At 38.2% G+C, this 22,213-nt stretch overlaps 3 protein-coding genes across 3 annotated transcripts in view; all 3 read right to left on the bottom strand.

Annotated features, from left to right (window-relative positions):
- The window catches only part of LOC118496018 (CD209 antigen-like protein C), a 331,629-nt gene that overhangs the window by 14,001 nt on the left and 295,415 nt on the right, over positions 1 to 22,213 (bottom strand). The gene's annotated exons all lie outside the window — the stretch shown is intronic.
- On the bottom strand, positions 350 to 14,921 carry LOC118496017 (CD209 antigen-like protein B). The gene is made up of 7 exons (XM_036006041.1): positions 14,881 to 14,921; positions 3,514 to 3,588; positions 2,450 to 2,539; positions 2,089 to 2,358; positions 1,831 to 1,994; positions 1,127 to 1,239; positions 350 to 1,050 (listed from the first exon to the last, which is right to left on the bottom strand). Exons 1-7 carry the CDS (start codon positions 14,906 to 14,908, stop codon positions 915 to 917), a joined length of 876 nt encoding a protein of 291 aa, XP_035861934.1. The 5' UTR covers positions 14,909 to 14,921; the 3' UTR covers positions 350 to 914.
- Positions 15,172 to 22,213, bottom strand: part of LOC116037832 (low affinity immunoglobulin epsilon Fc receptor-like) — a 57,275-nt gene continuing 50,233 nt past the window's right edge. Inside the window, exons 5-7 of the mRNA XM_036006034.1 lie at positions 16,653 to 16,816; positions 15,949 to 16,061; positions 15,172 to 15,872 (exon numbers count right to left, since the gene is read on the bottom strand). Of these exons, the coding sequence (XP_035861927.1) occupies positions 15,737 to 15,872; positions 15,949 to 16,061; positions 16,653 to 16,816 (413 nt within the window). The 3' untranslated portion in view covers positions 15,172 to 15,736. The remainder of the gene's footprint in view (positions 15,873 to 15,948; positions 16,062 to 16,652; positions 16,817 to 22,213) is intronic.

The raw sequence follows: 22,213 nt of genomic DNA, 5'->3' as shown, positions 1-22,213 counted from the left end.
GACACATTAGATAATGTTTTACATGCACACACATAAACATTAGAATATTTTAAAGTACCAATTTCCTCCTGTGGTTTTCTGTTCATCCTGAACAAATGTTTAAAGTCCTGCTGCAGTCCTGTATGAGAGCTGTTAGGAGGCCGTCTGCTCCACTGTGATGCTCTGATTTGAGGTTGTTCCCTATTTTATTCACTTCATGGTTGTGATTGTCATTTTTTCTTTCAATCTGCTTGTCTCACACATCCTGTTCAATGATGTTGCAACTTCCTGAATTATGTTGTTTGTTCTACATTGGTGAAAATAGTTTCAATCAGCATTATGTAAGAAAAAGACAATAACAACAACAATGTGTCACAGTGTTTTTATTCAATGTAATAAAACATGAATTTGCTTCTAGATAGATAAATAGAAAACATTTTACACATTAATATTCCTAACATGCTGAAGAAAAAAGCTCTGAGGACATTCTGTTGAGAACAAGTGATGCAGTGCCCCCATTTTGGCCAATGAGTAGCAACAATATATGTTACATGATACATAGGAAACAGGAGACTGAGCAGTCTGTCTGTCCCTGTCATCAATCTGCTGATATACAAATTATAATCATCACATCTCTAACAAAGCAGAACAAAAGCTCATTCAACAGGTATCAATGATAACAGTGCCCCTTCAGTCTAGTCACTGTATGTTTCACAGACTTACATTAGCATACCTATATAATCAAATATCTAAATGTATTCAAATCTAAGTGTCTGTTTTTATTCTGAGACACACAAACGGCTTTACAAAATAATTCAATGTAAATATTTATTTTCTCGTTTTCTACCAAAACATTTAAATAGTGAAGTAGAAGACTTTACAGTTTGATATTTATAAGCCAGTTGATATTATCATGCAGAGTCTGACTGCAGTGTTTAAACAGATACAGCCTTCATTATGCAGATCCATTGTTTTTTCTCAGTACAGTTCACTGATCTCCATCCTACGTTCTGGACAGACATTACACACTGACCATCAGTAGCAGTAGGAGGAGGTTGTGGTGTCCAGTAGCTGAGGGAAGAACATGATGTTTAGATCAAGGCTGATAGATTTTATGATTCAGAGTGTTTAGGAATGTGTCTCTTACCTTTCAGTCAGATTACTTCCATCAATCCACTTCCATCTCCCACCTTCAGCTCTCAGGCCAAACCAGTATCCATCAGTTCCTGAACTACCCACGCTGTATGTATTGAGAGCAGTCTGACAAGAGAGAAACAGTTATCAGATATTTAAACACTTTAACTAAATAATCATACTGTTATCTACATTGTTAAAAAAAATCCTGCAAAAAATGGTAATAATCTGGCAGCTGGGACACCAAAGAAATGCTGTAAAATAACTTTCTTGTAAAAAGTTATTTTCAATATGAAAATATAGTTTGTAGCTTTAATTTGACATCAAATCTTGTGTCATTTTTGCTTATAAATATTTAATAAAGGATATTTACACCTGTAAAAACAAATTTGATCTAATCTAAGAAATGTATAACTTAAATTTAACAGTTTACCATATGATGTAAAATATTAATATTTGGGAACTTAAAATAATTATGAAATGGTCTTCTTCTGTGAAAACAATTTAATTTTTTTTCAAAATGGCAATTATTATTTACAGTTACAGGTTTTTAATGTTCTTTTACCATGTTGTGTTTTTGTAATGTTTTAATGTTTGTGTTTCCTTTCTTTCAGTTTCAGTTTTTTTTACAGTGTACAGACTCAGTGTGTTCAGATACAGAAAATACATTTTAATTTAATAATTGTTTCATAAAAATGTCCACAGTTTTCTCATTACCTTTTCCTCTTCATTATGTACAACAACCAAATCTGAACTCTTTCCTCTACAGTCTTCTCGAGCTTCTTCCCAGGTTTTCTGATCAGCAGGTTTAGCGTTATGAATCACATAGCAGTTAGACCCACTGAGTCTCCAGCCATTCTGACAACCTTTACACTGTCTCACTGAAACAACAGAGACCAATCAATAAACAACATTACTGTATTGTGATATTATTATTGGTTATTATTGGATCTAATTAATGAGATCTGAACATACCTTTATGTGTTTTGGGACAGTAGGCATCAATGCTCCACTGAGCTCGACTGACGTTGAGTTTATTCCAGTTTGTTACTGCTGTCAGATCATCGTAGTCCCTCCTCAACTTCTCATTGTCTGAGCTCAGTTTGTCGTTGAGATTTGTCAGGTGCTGAATGGCAGCCAGTAGAGTCTCGTTGTCTTTGGATAAATTCAGATGCTGCATCAGTGTCTCCAGCTGCTGGATTTCTGCCGTCAGCTTGGCGTCGTTTTCAGAAATGACAGAAGTAACTAAAGTGACAGACAGAGGATGGTGTTGAAAAATGTGAACCTGTCCTTTAAATAAGGACTACCAACAACAAGCTAAGACAGTGGTACTCACAGTGGATACGAAGGCCCATGATGACTAACAGTATCAGCCAACACACTGCTATCAGTGGAAAAGACTGAGTGAAGAAGAGAGACCTCTGGTCTGAGAGAAAAATAAGAACTCAGTTGAGTTAATGATGTTGATTTAACAGTCAAAGGGGATTTGAATACATTTGAAGTCCTACAGGGAAAAAAGAAGCTGAGCTTTTAAACATTCATATTTTAAAGATCCATCACTATCACATTTTTTTTTAACATTTTTGATAAATAAATCTCATAAGTCCTACAAGGCAAAAAGAAGCTGAGCTTTTAAACACTCATATTTTTATCATAATCTAGCTCCAGCCGTACTCTGTCCTTTTGTGACTAAAACAAACACAAGGAGAGTGGCCACTAGGGGAGCAGTGGGTGGCAACTGAATAGCAGAGGGGCGCAAAACCACTTTGGGCCAGTCATGTTTTTCAGTGATAGGGACCCATTTTTGGAATAATTTACCAACAGAAATAAAAACACAAACTGAACTGAAAACATTTAATAGAATGGTGAAATACTGGCTGAAAGAAAACCAAAGATGTAACCACTGAGTCAGTTGTGTTGTAGTAATGTATTGTCTGTGGATGCGTGGCTGGTTGTATATGGCTGCCAAGGTTATGGTTAGGGTATAGCTGAGTGAGTGTGAGAGTCCGGGTGCTTGGGGTTTGTGTTGTTACGTGATGTGCTGTTCTGTGTAATGTGGTCACGACTCTGTGAAATGTTGATGAAATATATTAGTATACAATGTATTTGCTGCATGATTGTGTAACTCACACTATGTAGTTCTGCAGTTAAAATTATATTTGGATTATTTTTCTAGAAAGGCTTGAACAGGGAATGGGGTTGCAAATTAGCCAATTGGCTAGAAACCTTTTCTGCAACCCATCTACACATATTGTTATGGCTTTGACTATGATAATAATGTATGTAATAATGTGCGCTGCATTGTCCCTGACAAATAAACTAATAATAATAAAAAAAATATTATAATAAATAATAATCACATTTTTTGAACATAATGACTGAAATGACTGTGAAATGTACCTGGAGGGGCTACCACTTTATCCACAGTCCAGGCTGGAGTATTAACATAGTCATCTTCCTCTTCATCGATTTCCTCTGGAAGATTAACATCAAACACAAATGTAGACAACGTTGTGGTACATAAATACATATAGTAGTTTTATATACAGACACATAAACATGATAAGTACCAATTTCCTCCTGTGGATTTCTGTTCATCCTGAACAAATGTTTAAAGTCCTGCTGCAGTCCTGTATGAGAGCTGTTAGGAGGCCGTCTGGTCTGCTGTGATGATCTTTACTGGACTTCTGCTTCGGAAGGCTGTAAGAGAAATGATAAAGTTTACAGTGTACTAATTTATATTTCTCAGAAAAGTGTGTGGTTTTTAGTTCTGCTTTGAAGTTGTGAAAGAGTTTGGTCTTAAGTCTTCTCCTTTTATGGTGTTAATTAATACACACTGTGTGTCTGCAGCATCTTCCCCCAAGCAACAATGATGAATAAACAAATTGATAACTATTCACATAGAAGTTCATTGTTCATCATACTGAGAACAAACATCCATCTCTCCTCCCCTGTACCTGCTTATGTCTGTTAACAGGAGCATATCCCAGCATGCATTGCATGAAAGGCATAAACAGATTGATCTGCCCGTGTTTGGACTGTGGGAGGAAACCCATGTGAACATGAGGGAACATGTAAACTCTAAATGCAGCGAACACACTGAGACCAGATCTGCTTCTGTCTCATCTGGATTAAACATGTTACAGCATCCTGAATACAGTTGTTCCTCCTCTGTTGATTAAAGCGTTCTGACATTTCCAATGAAAAAACAACAACAAAAAAACGTGACAGATTTTTCATTCAATGTTGGCTGTTGCTTATCTGTGGCAACAATATAAAAGAATGAAAAATAAAAGCATGTTTAAAGTTATTCATAATTAACAGTTTAGTGCCCCTTCAGGCCAGTCACTGGATTTTCCTAAATACTGCTGTCAGTGAGACACACCATACCTCTAACATATACAATTCAAAATCTTGTTTAGGTATTGTCAACCAATAGAAGGCTAGTCCATCATTGCCGATGAAACAAAGATAATATATAGTGAAGAGGAATCCCCCGAGGGCAGAATAGTTATAATATGACCAAAGATCCTCTATACTAAGGGCCCTGACACACCAACCCGATAATCGGCCGTCGGACAGTCTGACGAGGTCGGTGACTCGAGTCTGTTCGGTGTGAGGGGCCGTTGGCCTTCATTTTGGCCGACCTGACGTACTAGGTCGGAGGCGGGCAGTCGGACTCAGTGACCAATCTGATTGGTGGAGTGCTAACCCGGAAATGGCAAGCGGGATGAGTGATGAACGCCTCTCAAAATCAGACCCACGAGATGAGTTCGTCATTTCCGTTTTTCATTTTTTGTATTAAGTCTCGCGCACGTGCAGAACGTACGCTCAAGTCGGTTCGGAGTGCTCTGAGGCACTTTTTGGACCTCGGGGAGCAGACTGATCAGACCGACTGCCTTTTCTGCCGACGGTCAGCCGTCGGGTTGGTGTGTCAGGGCCATAAACCGTTCTAAAGAGAAAAATGACATTGCTGTTTTGAGGATTTACTTGGGATTTGTTGAAAACATAGATCATCACTTGACTTAGGGCGCTATCACACCTATAGTTCGGTGGACTCGGTGTGATTCATGGCTGAAGTTGCAACATTGTTGCATTTTTCATTTGGTTCGGTTTACTTTCACACTGCACTTTGTCAAACACACCAAACACTGTAAACACACGTCACACGATTGAGACAGTTGCTTGTTTATTGGACAGAATATCCCAAACTCGCCGACACTTCTGGTCCCAGAAATAATGGAGCAACACCACATTTATAACGACTCAGGTGTTCTGGTTCTGCTTTAGAGTTGTAATATTTCAGAAGAAGGTGAACAATGAGCTGCTGACAGACAGCGAGTGAAGAAGAGAGATGATGATGATGTCACCCAGACGACCAGCCATGTGTGCTCAGAACAGCTGATAGATCTGAAAGTTATCGTCCCTTAAATCATATATAAGTCTGTACATTGTGTGTAAGGTTGAAATTTCAGGCTAGTAAATGCTCTGTTTTTGGTTCACTTCCTGTATTTGGGTCGGATCGCGTTCTCACCTGAAGGAAACTGAACTCTAGTTCACTTGGAAGTGAACTGAGACCCCCGTTTTTAAGTGGACCAGAGTTTGGTTGTTTGATCCACACCAGAGTCCAGATGAGCTTTCACACCGCCCCAAACCAACCAGACTATCAGACCAAACACTCCAAGGTCCAGTGTAGTCTTGTGTTAAGTGGTCAACCTGGAGGGTCAGATTGTTGTGGTCTCTCCTCCAGTTCTCATTGTCGAGTTATCTTTGGATAAATTCAGATGCTGCATCAGTGTCTCCAGCTGCTGGATTTCTGCCGTCAGCTTGGCGTCGTTTTCAGAAATGACAGAAGTAACTAAAGTGACAGACAGAGGATGGTGTTGAAAACTGTGAACCTGTCCTTTAAATAAGGACTACAACAACAAGCTAAGACAGTGGTACTCACAGTGGATACGAAGGCCCATGATGACTAACAGTATCAGCCAACACACTGCTATCAGTGGAAAAGACTGAGTGAAGAAGAGAGACCTCTGGTCTGAGAGAAAAATAAGAACTCAGTTGAGTTAATGATGTTGATTTAACAGTCAAAGGGGATTTGAATACATTTAAAATCCTACAGGGAAAAAAGAAGCTGAACAGGGGTACTGTTAAGTGTACTGTAAGTGTTAAGTATATTATTTACATTGCAATATAAATGAAAACATGCCTGCCACACTCCTAGTTACCTGGTAACTAGACCACCAACTACCGCTGACATGATGGAGCTCCACGACCGGCAGCTCATGCTGCTCTGTACCCAGCGCACAGTCACCTTTTCTGGGGTAACTGAACCACCAACTACCGCTTACCTGGAGCACCACGACCGGCAGCTCGCAATGAAATGTGAAAAGTGTCAGCATTCCCTGTACAGCCTGGAACACTGCATTTACGACCGTAGTTTGTTTTCAATATACTTGAAAAACTTCCAAACTTTCTTCTTTGTAATTCCTGTGAAAGTACACAGAGCAGCGCGTAACTAAACTAGTGTCTGAGATCTACGCGACCTACATTCAGAACACCAGCTGGTCTCAGACCAGTTGTCTGTATGTACATTTTGGGGCGTGACAAAGGTACAGACCAGAGCCAAATCAGGTACCGCCACCGAGTTTACGTCAACTATTAGCTTTGTTGGGATTCGCCCGTTTTCAGCAGCAGTTTCAAATTGTGAGATTTGCAGAGGAAAGAGGTGTCAGTGGGACTTTGAGGTTCTCTGTATGCCCCTTTTACCCTCTGAACTGTCGTTATTCAACTCTGACAAGGTAAACTCGGGTTTGCATTCTATCACCCCTTTAAAGTCCTGCTGCAGTCCTGTATGAGAGCTGTTAGGAGGCCGTCTGGTCTGCTGTGATGATCTTTACTGGACTTCTGCCTCAAATTTGTGACTGTTGTTTTTTGCAGTTCTGCAGCTAATAATAACGTGTTGCTGTGAAGGGGAAGTCTAGTGTTGGACATTACTGTCTGCAGTGTCTCTAATGAAATAATATATTTTGCCATTTCAAAAGTGTTTGCTGCCAAAAAGCATCATGCATTACGAAAAGTAACAATACAACATACTGTTGCACAAAAGAGAGATGATTAAAGTTTTATTCTATTATTATATATTAGAATATCTCACTAGCAGAAAGAACATTCATCTTTTTAGGAAGTAACAGAGCCTGTATGTGTGAAGGCTGTAAGGGAAATGATAAAGTTAACAGTGTACTAATTTATATTTCTCAGAAAAGTGTGTGGTTTTTAGTTCTGCTTTGAAGTCGTGACAGAGTTGTTGTTTGGTTGCGTCTCAAGTCTTCTCCTTTAGTCAGAATAAAAAAAACTATTGATTCAAGCACTATTTAGATAAACGTTGATTGATTGATTCTGTTGAGAACAAGTGATGCAACGCCCTGTGTTGACCAATCTGGAGCAACGATATAAAATGTCACAAAGAAACAAGCACTGCATCTCTAACAAAGAAGAAGAAAATCACATTTCAAGTTATTCATAATTAACAGTTTAGTGCCCCTTCAGGCCAGTCACTGTATGTTCCTAAATGCTGGTGTCAGTAGTCAGACACACCATACCTCTCCAGGAGAAGAAGCTGGTCGCCCACACCTCATTTGCATAAAGTTGAAGAGCGGCCGGTTAGGCGCCTCTCAAAAGCTGACGAAAATCTTTTAAAGTGACCTTTGTCAATCTGAAATGAAGACAGATTCAGCAACTGCTGAGCCTGTTTCTCCCTTAAAATATTTTCAGAAACATGTTTCGGTAAACTATTTTCATAAAATACGAGCTCGTATTCCGAACGAGCATCCATTATGGTCAGTTTTGAAAATCAGGAGCAGCCAGCCTCACGTGACGCGATCATCCAATGAGCTGCAGCCATCGCGGTTGTAGGAGGGTGTAGACTGTTTTCTTTGCATGTCAGTGGTCAGTGAAGAGAAACTGGTGGCAAGCTCACTAGCGTGCAATGCTGGGAAGCGGGGAGATCCCATCCGTGAAAACAATGCATATATGGACAGCCACCATACCTCTGCAGCAGGGCTGATATGCTGCTTCTCTGATCCCTGTTGTTGTTCACACAGGCAGTAAAATATGAAAATGTTTCATGGCATTTTATTTACAAAAAGCAGATGCAGGCTGTGTGGCCTGGGCTCCTAGACACATTCAGCATTATTCCTATTGTCAGTATCAGTGTTTGAAATTAATTTGAAAATATAAAGTAGGCTAAAGCAAGTGTAGTAGGTTGAAAAGGCTGTATGTTTAGTTTTTGTTTAAACAGACAACCCCCCAATTTTTGTTTAATATTTGAACCATTGTAACTAATCCTTACAGACTAATTGAAGCTATTACGCTTCCACGTCAGTAGATGGCGCTGCTGTGGATCCATTAGGGAGACCGTAGCTCTTAGCTCTGCTCATGCGCAGCTCAGAAATAAACAAGTTTTGCCGTGAGCAACACGCTAACGTGCTCTCTGTTGATTCACAGGTACTGAAAAACTCACTTTTTCATATGGTATTGTATATTGTATCCTCATACTGCTTGTATCAGCAGATTATCTAAATGTTATAGAAATCGTTGTGTGATGTTGTGAGCTGATTTTGAGGTGTTTGTTTTAGGAGTAGAAAGCGTAACTTTGAAGCTAGTTGTTCCGACCAGTGTCGGCAGGCTGAGTAGTTCGTATGAACTTTGGTTTTACAATGTAGTTTTTCATAGTAGTTTGTAAGTGTAAGTTACTGATATTAGCGTCCTGTAACATAAGAAAATATGTTCTATCTTTTGTTCAGAGTATTAGCCAGCCATCAGTGAGGAAATGGTGATGAGAAATACTGTTTCAAGCTAGTTTTACATTCCCGGTCATTCAGTAACATGGCGACGCCATCTTGTCAAGTGCTAATATTAAGTGCACGTGTATGAGAGAACATGATGTGTAAGAATGTTGTATGTATGGGTGTGTATTATGCTACGGTTAAATTTGTGTTAGCAGGATAGCATTGGTTATATGTCAAAGACTGTAGGTGTCCGAGTCCAGTGAATGTGAAGTGAATGTATGGGAACTGTATGCAATTGTTTCAGAAATAAACAAGTTTTGCCGTGAGCAACACGCTAACGTGCTCTCTGTTGATTCACAGTTTTCCTTAAGCTGCGCAGTGCTTCCTAGCCTGTGTAGCCATTGCTGCCGGTCCAGATTCCCCCTAGGTCTGGTGCCGGTAACACAAGCATTCTTTCACTGTGTGTAGTCACCACTTAGCAGTCTCAACCTCACTATGTCCCACCCACCCCATCATAAAACACAGTAGGCTACAATAAAACATCAAAAATTAATACTTAGTTCAGTGAGGAATGCCCACAGAAGACTGTATTGAAGGGCAGAGGAGGCTCTCAGTTAGTTTACAAGCTTCATAGTAGTCTCCATTACATCTGAATATTCTTTTCCAAGACTGGCACACAACACTGACTGGTGTATTATACAGTGGTATGACAGAAGGTCTGAATGCTCCTCTTTCAGCCACTGGACAGTTCCCTTCTCCATCATGGCTGGAGCCCCATCAGTTGCAATAGAAACAACGTTGTTGATGTCAATTCCCCTTTTATATAATAACATACCGTTATTTATTTTGGGGCAGTAGGCATCAACGCTCCACTGAGCACAGTTGTTCCTCTGTGTCTCCAGCTGCAGGTTTACTGCTGTCAGATCATCATAGTCCCTCCTCAACTTGTCATTGTCTGAGCTCAGTTTGTCGTTGAGGTTTGTCAGATGCTGAATGGCAGCCAGTAGATTCTCGTTGTCTTTGGATAAATTCAGATGCTGCATCAGTGTCTCCAGCTGAAATGACAGAAGGAACTACAGTGACAGAAAGAGGATGGTGTTACAACAATTAACAATGTGAACCTGTCCTTTAAATAAGGACTACAACAACAAGCTAAGACAGTGGTACTCACAGTGGATACGAAGGCCCATGATGACTAACAGTATCAGCCAACACACTGCTATCAGTAGAAAAGACTGAGTGAAGAAGAGAGACCTCTGGTCTGAGAGAAAAATAAGAACTCAGTTGAGTTAATGATGTTGATTTAACAGTCAAAGGGGATTTGAATACATTTGAAGTCCTACAGGGAAAAAGAGCTGAGCTATAAACATTCAAATATTAAATCTCCATCACTATCATATTTTTTAACAATATTAATAAATAAATCTCATGTTTAATAATTTTGAATCTGTAAAAATGTACCTGGAGGGCTGCTACTTTATCCACAGTGCATGCTGGTACATTAACATACACTGCATGAAAAGTGGGATTTTCGTCCCCGTAAACGCCCGTGTATCTCCCTAATTTTCGGCAGTTAACAACAATTTATAGGCTGTGAACGTCGCGTTCGTCTGTGCCACATATTGTCGGAAACGAACCATGATGTATGTGGAGAGCTCCCACAGAGGTGCTAATGGCTCTAATAAGCATATGAATACCAGGGAAACCTCTCCTGGCCAGAGAGTGTCTGGCCTAATTAACATATGAATAGCAGCAACACCACGCCTGTCCAGAGAATGTCTGGGCTGGCTTGAATTTTCCTCACTGAAGCCACTTGTTGTGGTTGTGTATTTTGGTGTTGCTTGTATTATGTTTTCTGTATGTTTTTGTATATCTATTCGGTACATTTGTTACCTGTTTGTATATTTCTGTTGCCTTGTTTGAAGATTTCTGTATGTATCTGGTTTTGTTTATTTCTGTTGTGTATATTTCGGTTTACTTATTTCCCTGTTCATTGTGTAGATTTCTGTTTACCCCGTTTTGACTGTGTTCTGTTCTCTGTGTATATTTCTGTTTCCTGTTTTATTTTGATAGTCTGTTTTCTGTCTTGTCTTGTCTAGTTTTACATTCTGTTTTCCCGCCTTGTCTGATAGTCCTGCCCCGCCCTGATGTGTGTCACCTGTTGTCTCACCTGTTCCTGGTTTGCTCGTTTCCTAGTGTAGTTAGCCTCTGTGTTTCCCCGTGTCCTTTGTCAGAGTGTTTTGTGTCTTAAGTAAGCCAAAAATAATCTAAAAATAAATAAATACAGGAAATAAAAGTATCGCATCTCTAAGAAAAAAAATAAATGCACATTTAAAGTTATTGATAATTAACAGTTTAGTGCCCCTTCAGGCCAGTACCTGTATTTTCCTAAATGCTGGTGTCAGTCAGACACACCATACCTCTATAATCAGTGGTGGAAGAAGTATTCAGATCCTTTACTTAAGTAAAAGTACTAATAGCACACTGTAAAAATTCACTGTTACAAGTAAAAGCCCTGCATTAAAATGTTACTTAAGTGAAAGTATGTAAGTATCATCAGGAAAATGTACTTTAAGTATAAAAAGTAAAATTACTCAATGCAGAAAAATGAAACTGGCAAGGATCCAAACAGTTGTGTGTTTAATGGTCTGATCATTTCAGCTGGACTTGTAGGCTGTTATATTGTTGGCTAGTTTACTTTAAAATAAAACATGATATTTTATAAACTACATGTGTTTTGTGTGAAAAAAATCTTAATGTGTAAAGTTACTAAAGCTGTCAGATGAATGTAGTGGAGTAAAAAGTACAACATTTCTTTCTGAAATGTGGAGTAGAAGTAGAAAGTGATATGAAAAGAAAAGACTCAAGTAAAGTACAAATACCGCAACATTTGTACGTAAGTACAGTACTGGAGTAAATGTACTTTGTTACATTCCACCGCTACCTCTAACATATACAATACACCAGTTGATATTATCATGCTTTTGTGATTCAAAGTGTTTAGGAATGTGTCTCTTACCTTTCAGTCAGATCACTTCCATCTCCCACCTTCAGCTCTCAGGCCAAACCAGTATCCATCAGTTCCTGAACTACTCCGGCTGTATTCATCGAGTACTTTCTGACAGTTATCAGATATTTAAACACTATAGATATAAATAATAATAATAATAATAATAATAATATAAATAAACACACTGTAATTTACAGACTCACAGTGAAGACCTACAGAAAATACGTCTGAGCCCGATCTTGTCGTATACGACAGAGCATCTCTGATTCATGACTTACTCATTTCATAACCATAATGAGTAGAAACATTGCGTTTTCTAAAAGCTAACACTTGTGCTGTTCCGTTGATGTCTTTGGTGTCTTCGTAGCCCTTACAGAAGGTTTTTTATCCAGCGTGAAAATCCAGAGTTTTTCGGGGTCTTTGTGCAATAAGTTCAAACTGTTACATCCAGGATTGATACACTTTATGTCCATCATTTATTAAGTTTTGGTTGTTTATCAACACTACCATTTACAGACGTGCTCAAATTTATTGGTACCCTTACAGCTCATTTAAATAATGCTTCATTCCTCCTGAAAAGTGATGAAATTGAAAGCTATTTTATCATGTATACTTGCATGCCTTTGGTATGTCATAGAATAAAGCAAAGAAGCTGTGAAAAGAGATGAATTATTGCTTATTCTACAAAGATATTCTAAAATGGCCTGGACACATTTGTTTTTTGAAGAAATGTAAATAGTTTGTATACTATGTAAGTTATAATCTTCAATATAATGTTCATTTTTTCACTATTTGACTCCCAAGACATAGGAGAACTGTTTTAGACAACAGAAATGCTAGTGTAGCCAGTGCTCGAAGTGGGCCGGTACTCACCGGTACGCAGTACCAGCACTTCTACATTTTACTCTTAAGCGTACCTGCACTTGCATTGTAGCCGGTACTCCACCACTGACAGAGAAAGCGTCAGTGTCAGAGAGATTGACCCTAACGTTACATAAACTACATTACCAGAGGGCACTACGTGACTTACCTCAGTTCAGAAAAGCTGCCTGATGCCTGCAGCCAGACTGTAACAGACTTGTCACTAAAAGGTAAAAGGTAAAAAGAAGTGTGTCGAGTTTGTAAGTCGTTATGTTAGCCTGGCTTCAGAAAGGTACTAAAAGAATGCGTGTGCCAGAGCCAGACACGTCAACAGAGGTCCAACCAGAAACATCAGGTACGATTCATGAGCTTCAAACTAACGTTAACGTTGATGTGAGCGGAACAGCTAGCGTTAATGAGGAGTCTGCAGCTACCAACCTTAACGTTACCTTAGTCAATGACACCGACGTCAACAATAACATGAGTAACGAAACACATGGATGGCCTGACTGTTGATCAAGGGACCAAATTATGAATTTATACAATTATATGCTCCACGAACAACTGGCTTGTTTTCAAAGATAACAAACTGGGCTGCAAAACATGTAGCAGCATCCCGTCACTTTCTGACCAGACAGAGAGAGGACTAAAGCTGTCAAGAGAATCACACACACACACACACACACACACACACACACACACACACACACACACACACACACACACACACACACACACACACGACTTGTTTAAAGAAATACATACATTTATGTTGTTAATAAATAACAATACATTGTTGTTGTACCAGCAATATCTCCAAATTTGTTTTTCACTGTAGAAATCTCAAATGTCATAATGATTTGCCAATGCAAGACAGTAGCGGCACCTTTTTTCCACTTCAAGCACTGAGTGTAGCATTGCTGTGTGTGTGATATCAATACATATCTGTGAGATTCAATTTCCGTTATGATCCCATAACTTTTTTTTACATTCAAGTGGCATCACTGCAGCAAAAATATTCTAATAGCCCCGTTTGTTCTGACAAAAAATGTTTACAGATTGACTGCACAGCAGGGTTGATGTTTTACAAGCTTTATTAGAAAATAAAACCAGGCGGACCATAAGATGTCAAAAATACCTCAGGGCTCAGTTGTGTCATCAAAACTCCCACAGTTTTCTCATTACCTTTTCCTCTTCATTATGTTCAACAACCAAATCTGAACTCTTTCCTCTGCAGTCTTCTCAGCTTCTTCCCAGGTTTTCTGATGAGGAGGATCAGCGTCATGAATCTCACAGCAGTTAGACTGGCTGAGTCTCCAGTCCTCCTGACAAGCTTTACACTGTCTCTCTGAAACTACAGAGACCAACCAATAAACAACATTACTGCATTGTGATATTATTATTATTATTATTATTATTATTGGTTATTATTATTTCTATAGTCAAGACAACAAGTCCAAGACCTGAAGTAGTCGAGACTGAGTCCAACTGAGAGACAGTCAAGACTGAGACAGAAAGAAAAGAATCCTCTTCAAGACCACTTCCTTACCTGTTCATAATGATGTGACGCGAGAGAGCCTTTATCTTCTATTTTAAGATGTTAAATGTGTGAAATGTACCTGGAGGGGCTGCCACTTTATCCACAGTACATACTGGAGCATTAACATAGTCAGCTTCTTCCTCCATTTCTTCTGAAAGATCAACATCACACACAAATATAGACAATATGCTGGAATATATGGTTGGTATTTTCTTAATATTATATACATTAGCCAAAATTAAATGCCCCTTTTTAAAATACACTATTTGCTTTTTCCCAAATAAGTCTTTGATAAATAAGCAGCTTCTTCTTTAGTTGACTGACACAAATACATTAAATCTCATCATTCCCAATATGTTCAGTAGAGTGAATAGAATCATAATGCAAAAGATGCAATATGAAATGAATTGGGACATTTTAAAACCCGTTGGTGCTGTTGTCAAGCATCAGAAGAATCTAACATTACAAAACACACAAAGAATGGAGACAACATCCTGGTACATATAAAGACACATTAGATAATGTTTTACATGCACACACATAAACATTAGAATATTTTAAAGTACCAATTTCCTCCTGTGGTTTTCTGTTCATCCTGAACAAATGTTTAAAGTCCTACTGCAGTCCTGTATGAGAGCTGTTAGGAGGCCGTCTGCTCCACTGTGATGGTCTGATTTGAGGTTGTTCCCTATTTTATTCACTTCATGGTTGTGATTGTCATTTTTTCTTTCAATCTGCTTGTCTCACACATCCTGTTCAATGATGTTGCAACTTCCTGAATTATGTTGTTTGTTCTACATTGGTGAAAATAGTTTCAATCAGCATTATGTAAGAAAAAGACAATAACAACAACAATGTGTCACAGTGTTTTTATTCAATGTAATAAAACATGAATTTGCTTCTAGATAGATAAATAGAAAACATTTTACACATTAATATTCCTAACATGCTGAAGAAAAAAGCTCTGAGGACATTCTGTTGAGAACAAGTGATGCAGTGCCCCCATTTTGGCCAATGAGTAGCAACAATATATGTTACATGATACATAGGAAACAGGAGACTGAGCAGTCTGTCTGTCCCTGTCATCAATCTGCTGATATACAAATTATAATCATCACATCTCTAACAAAGCAGAACAAAAGCTCATTCAACAGGTATCAATGATAACAGTGCCCCTTCAGTCTAGTCACTGTATGTTTCACAGACTTACATTAGCATACCTATATAATCAAATATCTAAATGTATTCAAATCTAAGTGTCTGTTTTTATTCTGAGACACACAAACGGCTTTACAAAATAATTCAATGTAAATATTTATTTTCTCGTTTTCTACCAAAACATTTAAATAGTGAAGTAGAAGACTTTACAGTTTGATATTTATAAGCCAGTTGATATTATCATGCAGAGTCTGACTGCAGTGTTTAAACAGATACAGCCTTCATTATGCAGATCCATTGTTTTTTCTCAGTACAGTTCACTGATCTCCATCCTACGGTCTGGACAGACATTACACACTGACCATCAGTAGCAGTAGGAGGAGGTTGTGGTGTCCAGTAGCTGAGGGAAGAACATGATGTTTAGATCAAGGCTGATAGATTTTATGATTCAGAGTGTTTAGGAATGTGTCTCTTACCTTTCAGTCAGATTACTTCCATCAATCCACTTCCATCTCCCACCTTCAGCTCTCAGGCCAAACCAGTATCCATCAGTTCCTGAACTACCCACGCTGTATTTATTGAGAGCAGTCTGACAAGAGAGAAACAGTTATCAGATATTTAAACACTTTAACTAAATAATCATACTGTTATCTACATTGTTAAAAAAAATCCTGCAAAAAATGGTAATAATCTGGCAGCTGGGACACCAAAGAAATGCTGTAAAATAACTTTCTTGTAAAAAGTTATTTTCAATATGAAAATATAGTTTGTAGCTTTAATTTGACATCAAATCTTGTGTCATTTTTGCTTATAAATATTTAATAAAGGATATTTACACCTGTAAAAACAAATTTGATCTAATCTAAGAAATGTATAACTTAAATTTAACAGTTTACCATATGATGTAAAATATTAATATTTGGGAACTTAAAATAATTATGAAATGGTCTTCTTCTGTGAAAACAATTTAATTTTTTTTCAAAATGGCAATTATTATTTACAGTTACAGGTTTTTAATGTTCTTTTACCATGTTGTGTTTTTGTAATGTTTTAATGTTTGTGTTTCCTTTCTTTCAGTTTCAGTTTTTTTTACAGTGTACAGACTCAGTGTGTTCAGATACAGAAAATACATTTTAATTTAATAATTGTTTCATAAAAATGTCCACAGTTTTCTCATTACCTTTTCCTCTTGACTATGTACAACAACCAAATCTGAACTCTTTCCTCTACAGTCTTCTCGAGCTTCTTCCCAGGTTTTCTGATCAGGAGGATCAGCGTTATGATACACATAGCAGTTAGACCCACTGAGTCTCCAGCCATTCTGACAACCTTTACACTGTCTCACTGAAACAACAGAGACCAATCAATAAACAACATTACTGTATTGTGATATTATTATTGGTTATTATTGGATCTAATTAATGAGATCTGAACATACCTTTATCTGTTTTGGGACAGTAGACATCAATGCTCCACTGAGCTCGACTGACGTTGAGTTTATTCCAGTTTGTTACTGCTGTCAGATCATCGTGGTCCCTCCTCAACTTCTCATTGTCTGAGCTCAGTTTGTCGTTGAGGTTTGTCAGGTGCTGAATGGCAGCCAGTAGAGTCTCGTTGTCTTTGGATAAATTCAGATGCTGCATCAGTATCTCCAGCTGCTGGATTTCTGCCGTCAGCTTGCCGTTGTTTTCAGAAATGACAGAAGTAACTAAAGTGACAGACAGAGGATGGTGTTGAAAAATGTGAACCTGTCCTTTAAATAAGGATTGTCAGGTTCTGGATTTCTGCAGTCAGGTCTTTGATCTTGCTTTCTAAGACATTATAGTTTTGTGTCAGGTTGCTCAACTGGACTATCAGATTGTTGTTGTCCCTCCTCAAGCAACTGCAAATTGAAAATTAGCTTCTTAATCATAGTGATAATGCAATTTTGGATTTGTAATTTTGCCACTTTTTGAAGCTATTTCCTGCCTGTCTCACCTTTAAGAATATTTCAACAAATCCCTTGAAAAGACTCAAACCAACCTCTGTATGTGGTGTGGACGCTGATGTGGAATTGACTCAAAAGCTACAGTGGCCATCTTTATTGTTATGAAGGAACAAGTCACCCAGTGCTACAGTGTGGCTCACTGAGCTCCATTACAAAATGAATGAATGAATGAATGAATTTTATTGGTCGTAACCAAAGGGTGGGGTCGGAAGCTTCAGCTTATATAAGGCCCCCCCTTGTCACATTTTTAAAATAACAAACTCATTTTCAAGGGAATAAAATCGACAAGACGAAAAAGATAAAAGAAATTATACGGAAAGAAAAAAACAAAAAAGCAAATCAAAACATGCCTACATCTACCTACGTACATACATACATACATACATACATACATACATACATACACACAGACATACATACATACATACATACATACATACATACATACATACATACATACATACCTACATACATACACACAGACATACATACATACATACATACATACCTACATACATACACACAGACATACATACATACATACATACATACCTACATACATACATACATACATACATACATACATACATACATACATACATACATACATACACACAGACATACATACATACATACATACATACAGACATATATACATACATACATACATACATACATACATATATAGATACACACCTACACATACCCATTTAGGGTCAGTGCTTATATACATTGCAATTGCCACCTTAAAGTAAATAATATCATAATTAATGATGACAACCATAATGGTAATGATGCTTATCATCATCAACATGACTATCCACCTTCGCACACAATAATATTACTCAATTTCTATACTTATCTAGTATCATATCTTTGAATCCTTTTTTAAATTTAAAAACATTTCCGATATGTTTTAATTCCCTTGGCAATGCGTTCCATAACTTCACGCCACAGACAGAAATGCACCTGCTTTTCATTACTGTGTTACAGGTAGGTTGTTTCCAATTAAGGTCGCCTCTGAGGGCGTAACCCCCTTCTCTTTCTCTAAACATGGTTTGAATGTTGGGGGGAAGTAGATTATTTCGGGCCTTGTACAGAACTAACGTAGTATTTTGGTTCAACAGGTCCATGAATTTCAGTGTGTTTGACTTAAGAAATAAATAATTAGTATGATAATTGAAGCCGACATTATTCACAATTCATATAGCTCTTTTCTGAACTCTGCACACTGTCTGTAGAGTGGTTTTACAGGCATTGCCCCAAATCTCAACACAGTACGTTAAATATGGTAGTATCAGCGTGCTGTAGAGAGTGTTCATAGATCTATAATTTAGGAAGTGTCTGACTTTACTCAATACCCCAATGCTTCTGGAAATTTTGGATCTTACATGGTTTACTTGTGATTTCCAACTGATTTTATGGTCAATTATTACCCCTAGAAAGGTGTGTTCATAAACTCTCTCTAACTCTTCAGTTTCTATCCTTAAGCTTACATGAGTTGTTAAATGTGTTTTTCGATTTCCAAAAATCATAAACTTTGTTTTTTTCAAATTTAGAGATAACTTGTTTACATCAAACCACAGTTTCAATTTACCTAGTTCTACTGTCACCTTGTCCATTAGCTTTTGTAAACAGTCGTCTGTACAGAAAATGTTAGTATCATCTGCAAAAATGACATATTTCAATATATTGGACACATTACAAATATAATTTATATACATAATGAATAATTTTTGTCCAATTATCGAACCCTGTGGCACGCCACACGTGATGTTAACTAACTTGGACATGGCATTTCCCACTTGTACATACTGTCTCCTATTTTTGATGTAGCTCTTCAGCCATTCCAGACCTACACCTCTGATTCCAAACCTTTCCATTTTTTCCAACATAATATCATGATCTATGGTATCAAATGGTCTATGAACACTCCCACTGCAAACTTCTTATCATCAACTGAACCTGTAGGTTTTTCCATAAGTTCCATCAAGGCCATCGATGTTGATCTTCTTTCTCTAAATCCTTATTGACAATCAATTAATAGATGATGTTTTTCCACAAAGCAGTCCAGTCTTGCAACAAATAGTTTTTCAAGTATTTTTGAAAATTGAGATAAGAGTGAGTGTATATATTTTTTTATTTCCAGCCTTGAACAGATTGAACAGAAAAGATATATGTGACTTTGATACACACACTGTATACTTGTTTGTGGACACATTCATTGTTGGTTTGGGTCTGATCATGGGATTTGTTGAAGAGAAAACATAGATCATCACTTGACTTAGGGCGCTATCACACCTATAGTTCGGTGGACTCGGTGTGATTCATGGCTGAAGTTGCAACATTGTTGCATTTTTCATTTGGTTCAGTTTGCTTTCACACTGCACTTTGTCAAACACACCAAACACTGTAAACACACATCACGTAATTGAGACGGTTGCTCGCATATTGGACAGAATATCCAAAACTCACCGACACTTCTGGTCTCAGAAATAATGGAGCAACACCACATTTATAACGACTCAGGTTTTCTGGTTCTGCTTTAGAGTTTGTAATATTTCAGAAGAAGGTGAACAATGAGCTGCTGACAGACAGCGAGTGAAGGAGAGAGATGATGATGTCACCCACACGACCAGCCATGTGTGCTCAAAACAGCTGATGGATCTGAAAGTTATCGTCCCTTAAATCATATATAAGTCTGTACATTGTGTGCAAGGTTGAAATTTCAGGCTAGTAAATGGTCTGTTTTTGGTTCACTTCCTGTATTTGGGTCGGATCGCGTTCTCACCTGAAGTGAACTGAACTCTAGTTCACTTAGAAGTGAACTGAGATGCTCCAGTGTTTGTTTTAAACTGACCAAACGAGGTAGGTGTGAAAACAACCTTAACCTTTAATTCCTTTTATGCATACAATGCATGTGTGTATTTTCTCATTGGGGCTTCTATCTCATTCTGTGGTGAATACAGGGGCGGATCTACCGGGGTGGCATAGGGTGGCAAGTGCCACCCTAAAAGAAAGCCTTGCCACCCCTGCTGCCACCCCTGTTGGCAGCAACAAATTAAAAGTTATGGCCAATTTGACAATTTATGAGCGCGAATCTCCAATGTCCGACTGCAGTGAATGCAGCACGAGATGATGCCAGAGCGGCAAGAGCCTGATTTGTTTGGAAAACTGAGCGGCGCGAAGCGAGGGAGCCAGGAGTCGTGAGGAAAGGAGACACAGGAGGAAAGAGGTCAAAACGGATTAACTATCTATCAAGAAATGAAATTATAATGAAAGCACAGTGCTAGCATAGTTGCGATGCTGATTTTGAGATGATAAAAATCAGGTTGAAGAATGTTATTTTGCTAACTATACATATAATGTTACTTAGGTCTGACGATTGTTCTGTGTAAAGTAGGCTAAAAAAGCTAATATTGATTCAACGTCTATCAAGGAAAACATTGTAAAATGACTTTTAATCTTTGAATCTTGAAGAGGAAAGGTAGCATATGTAGTTTTTTCTCACCGAAGAGAAAGGCGAGAGAAATAGAAAATGATCAACTGAGCAAGGTAGACGGAGAAGATGGAAGGAGAGAGAAAAGAGGTGGAAGGAGAGAGAGAAGATGAAGATGAGGTGGAAGGAGAGAGAGAAGACAGAGACGAGGTGGAAGGAGAGAGAGAAGACGGAGACGAGGTGGAGAGAAAAGGGCAACAGAAAGGTGACAGAGAGAGAATACAAGGCCAAGGCAACCAGGGACAGGAGGAGGTGGAGAACACCACAGCGGTGAAGATATGGAGGGAGAGCATCACCAAGATGAGGAGGGAGAAAGCCAGAGACAAGATACCGTGCAGGGCTCAGACAGTGAAAGGGAAAGCAGAGAGCTGGGCCATCACCAACCATCTCCAGTCAAGCTGCTCCACATGGTATGGAAACTGTTGCTGCATATATACTAAGTTACATATGAATAAGAACAACAAATGACAAAGACGGACATTTTTATAAAATTTAAGAGACATTGCTTAGACATCAAATAAATATAAAAATTCATGTTTGCTTAAATATGAATAATTAGGGAAAGTTGTCAGTGTGAAAGTGTGATGAGATGGGGAGATGAGTTTTTATATTTTGTGTAGAATGTATTTTAGATCTATTGCTCAGATTAAATAAAAAAATTAAACAAATTAACCTAAAAATACTCTCCCAGGCTAAAATGTTAGTGTGTGTTAACACAGTCTGATGGTTATAACTAATCAATGACAGTTCCTAATCTTGTACACATGCTGCCTGCAGCGCTGCCTCTCTGACACAGTCCAAAACTGTTGGCTTCCCCTCTCACACATCTGCCACTCATCACCTGTGTCTTACCTTAATGCCTTTCCTGTGATAATGCCCCTTACTTCTATCATACTTCTATCTCCTATTAAGTGAGATCTCATCGTATGGTCACTTATTCCTAATATCAACTGTTCCACATCAAACCTCAGATGCAGGACATTGATTGCATGAGATTACGTTTGTCTGTCTGAGTTTGTAAATGGCAGCCTGTTCCCTTTTGTAGTGTGTACATACTATTTCTTATCAAACTGTGATTAAATTCAGTATATATACGTCTGCCATATGTTGCCACCCCTCAAAAATTCCTGCCCCCCTCTCGCCACCCCATAAATATTTTTCTAGATCCACCTCTGGGCGAATACATGACTGATATCAAATATTGGTTACAGATGATAACTAATACTGTTATTCTTTAAAAGGGTGGTTCAGAATT

This window comes from Sander lucioperca, chromosome 10, assembly GCF_008315115.2.
Source record: "Sander lucioperca isolate FBNREF2018 chromosome 10, SLUC_FBN_1.2, whole genome shotgun sequence".
Classification (NCBI taxonomy): domain Eukaryota; kingdom Metazoa; phylum Chordata; class Actinopteri; order Perciformes; family Percidae; genus Sander; species Sander lucioperca.
Note: the sequence above shows the minus strand (reverse complement) of the source record. Positions and strands in the feature narration are given on the sequence as shown.

What these genes read in the sequence shown, in the direction of transcription:
- LOC118496017 (XM_036006041.1), bottom strand. Translation starts at nt 14,908, where the DNA reads ATGAACAGAAAACCACAGGAGGAAATTG. An exon ending in TAAAGTGGTAGCCCCTCCAG is followed by an intron (nt 2,540 to 3,513) that starts GTACATTTCACA and finishes TTTTTCTCTCAG; the next exon opens with ACCAGAGGTCTCTCTTCTTC. An exon ending in CTGTCCCAAAACACATAAAG is followed by an intron (nt 1,995 to 2,088) that starts GTATGTTCAGAT and finishes CTGTTGTTTCAG; the next exon opens with TGAGACAGTGTAAAGGTTGT.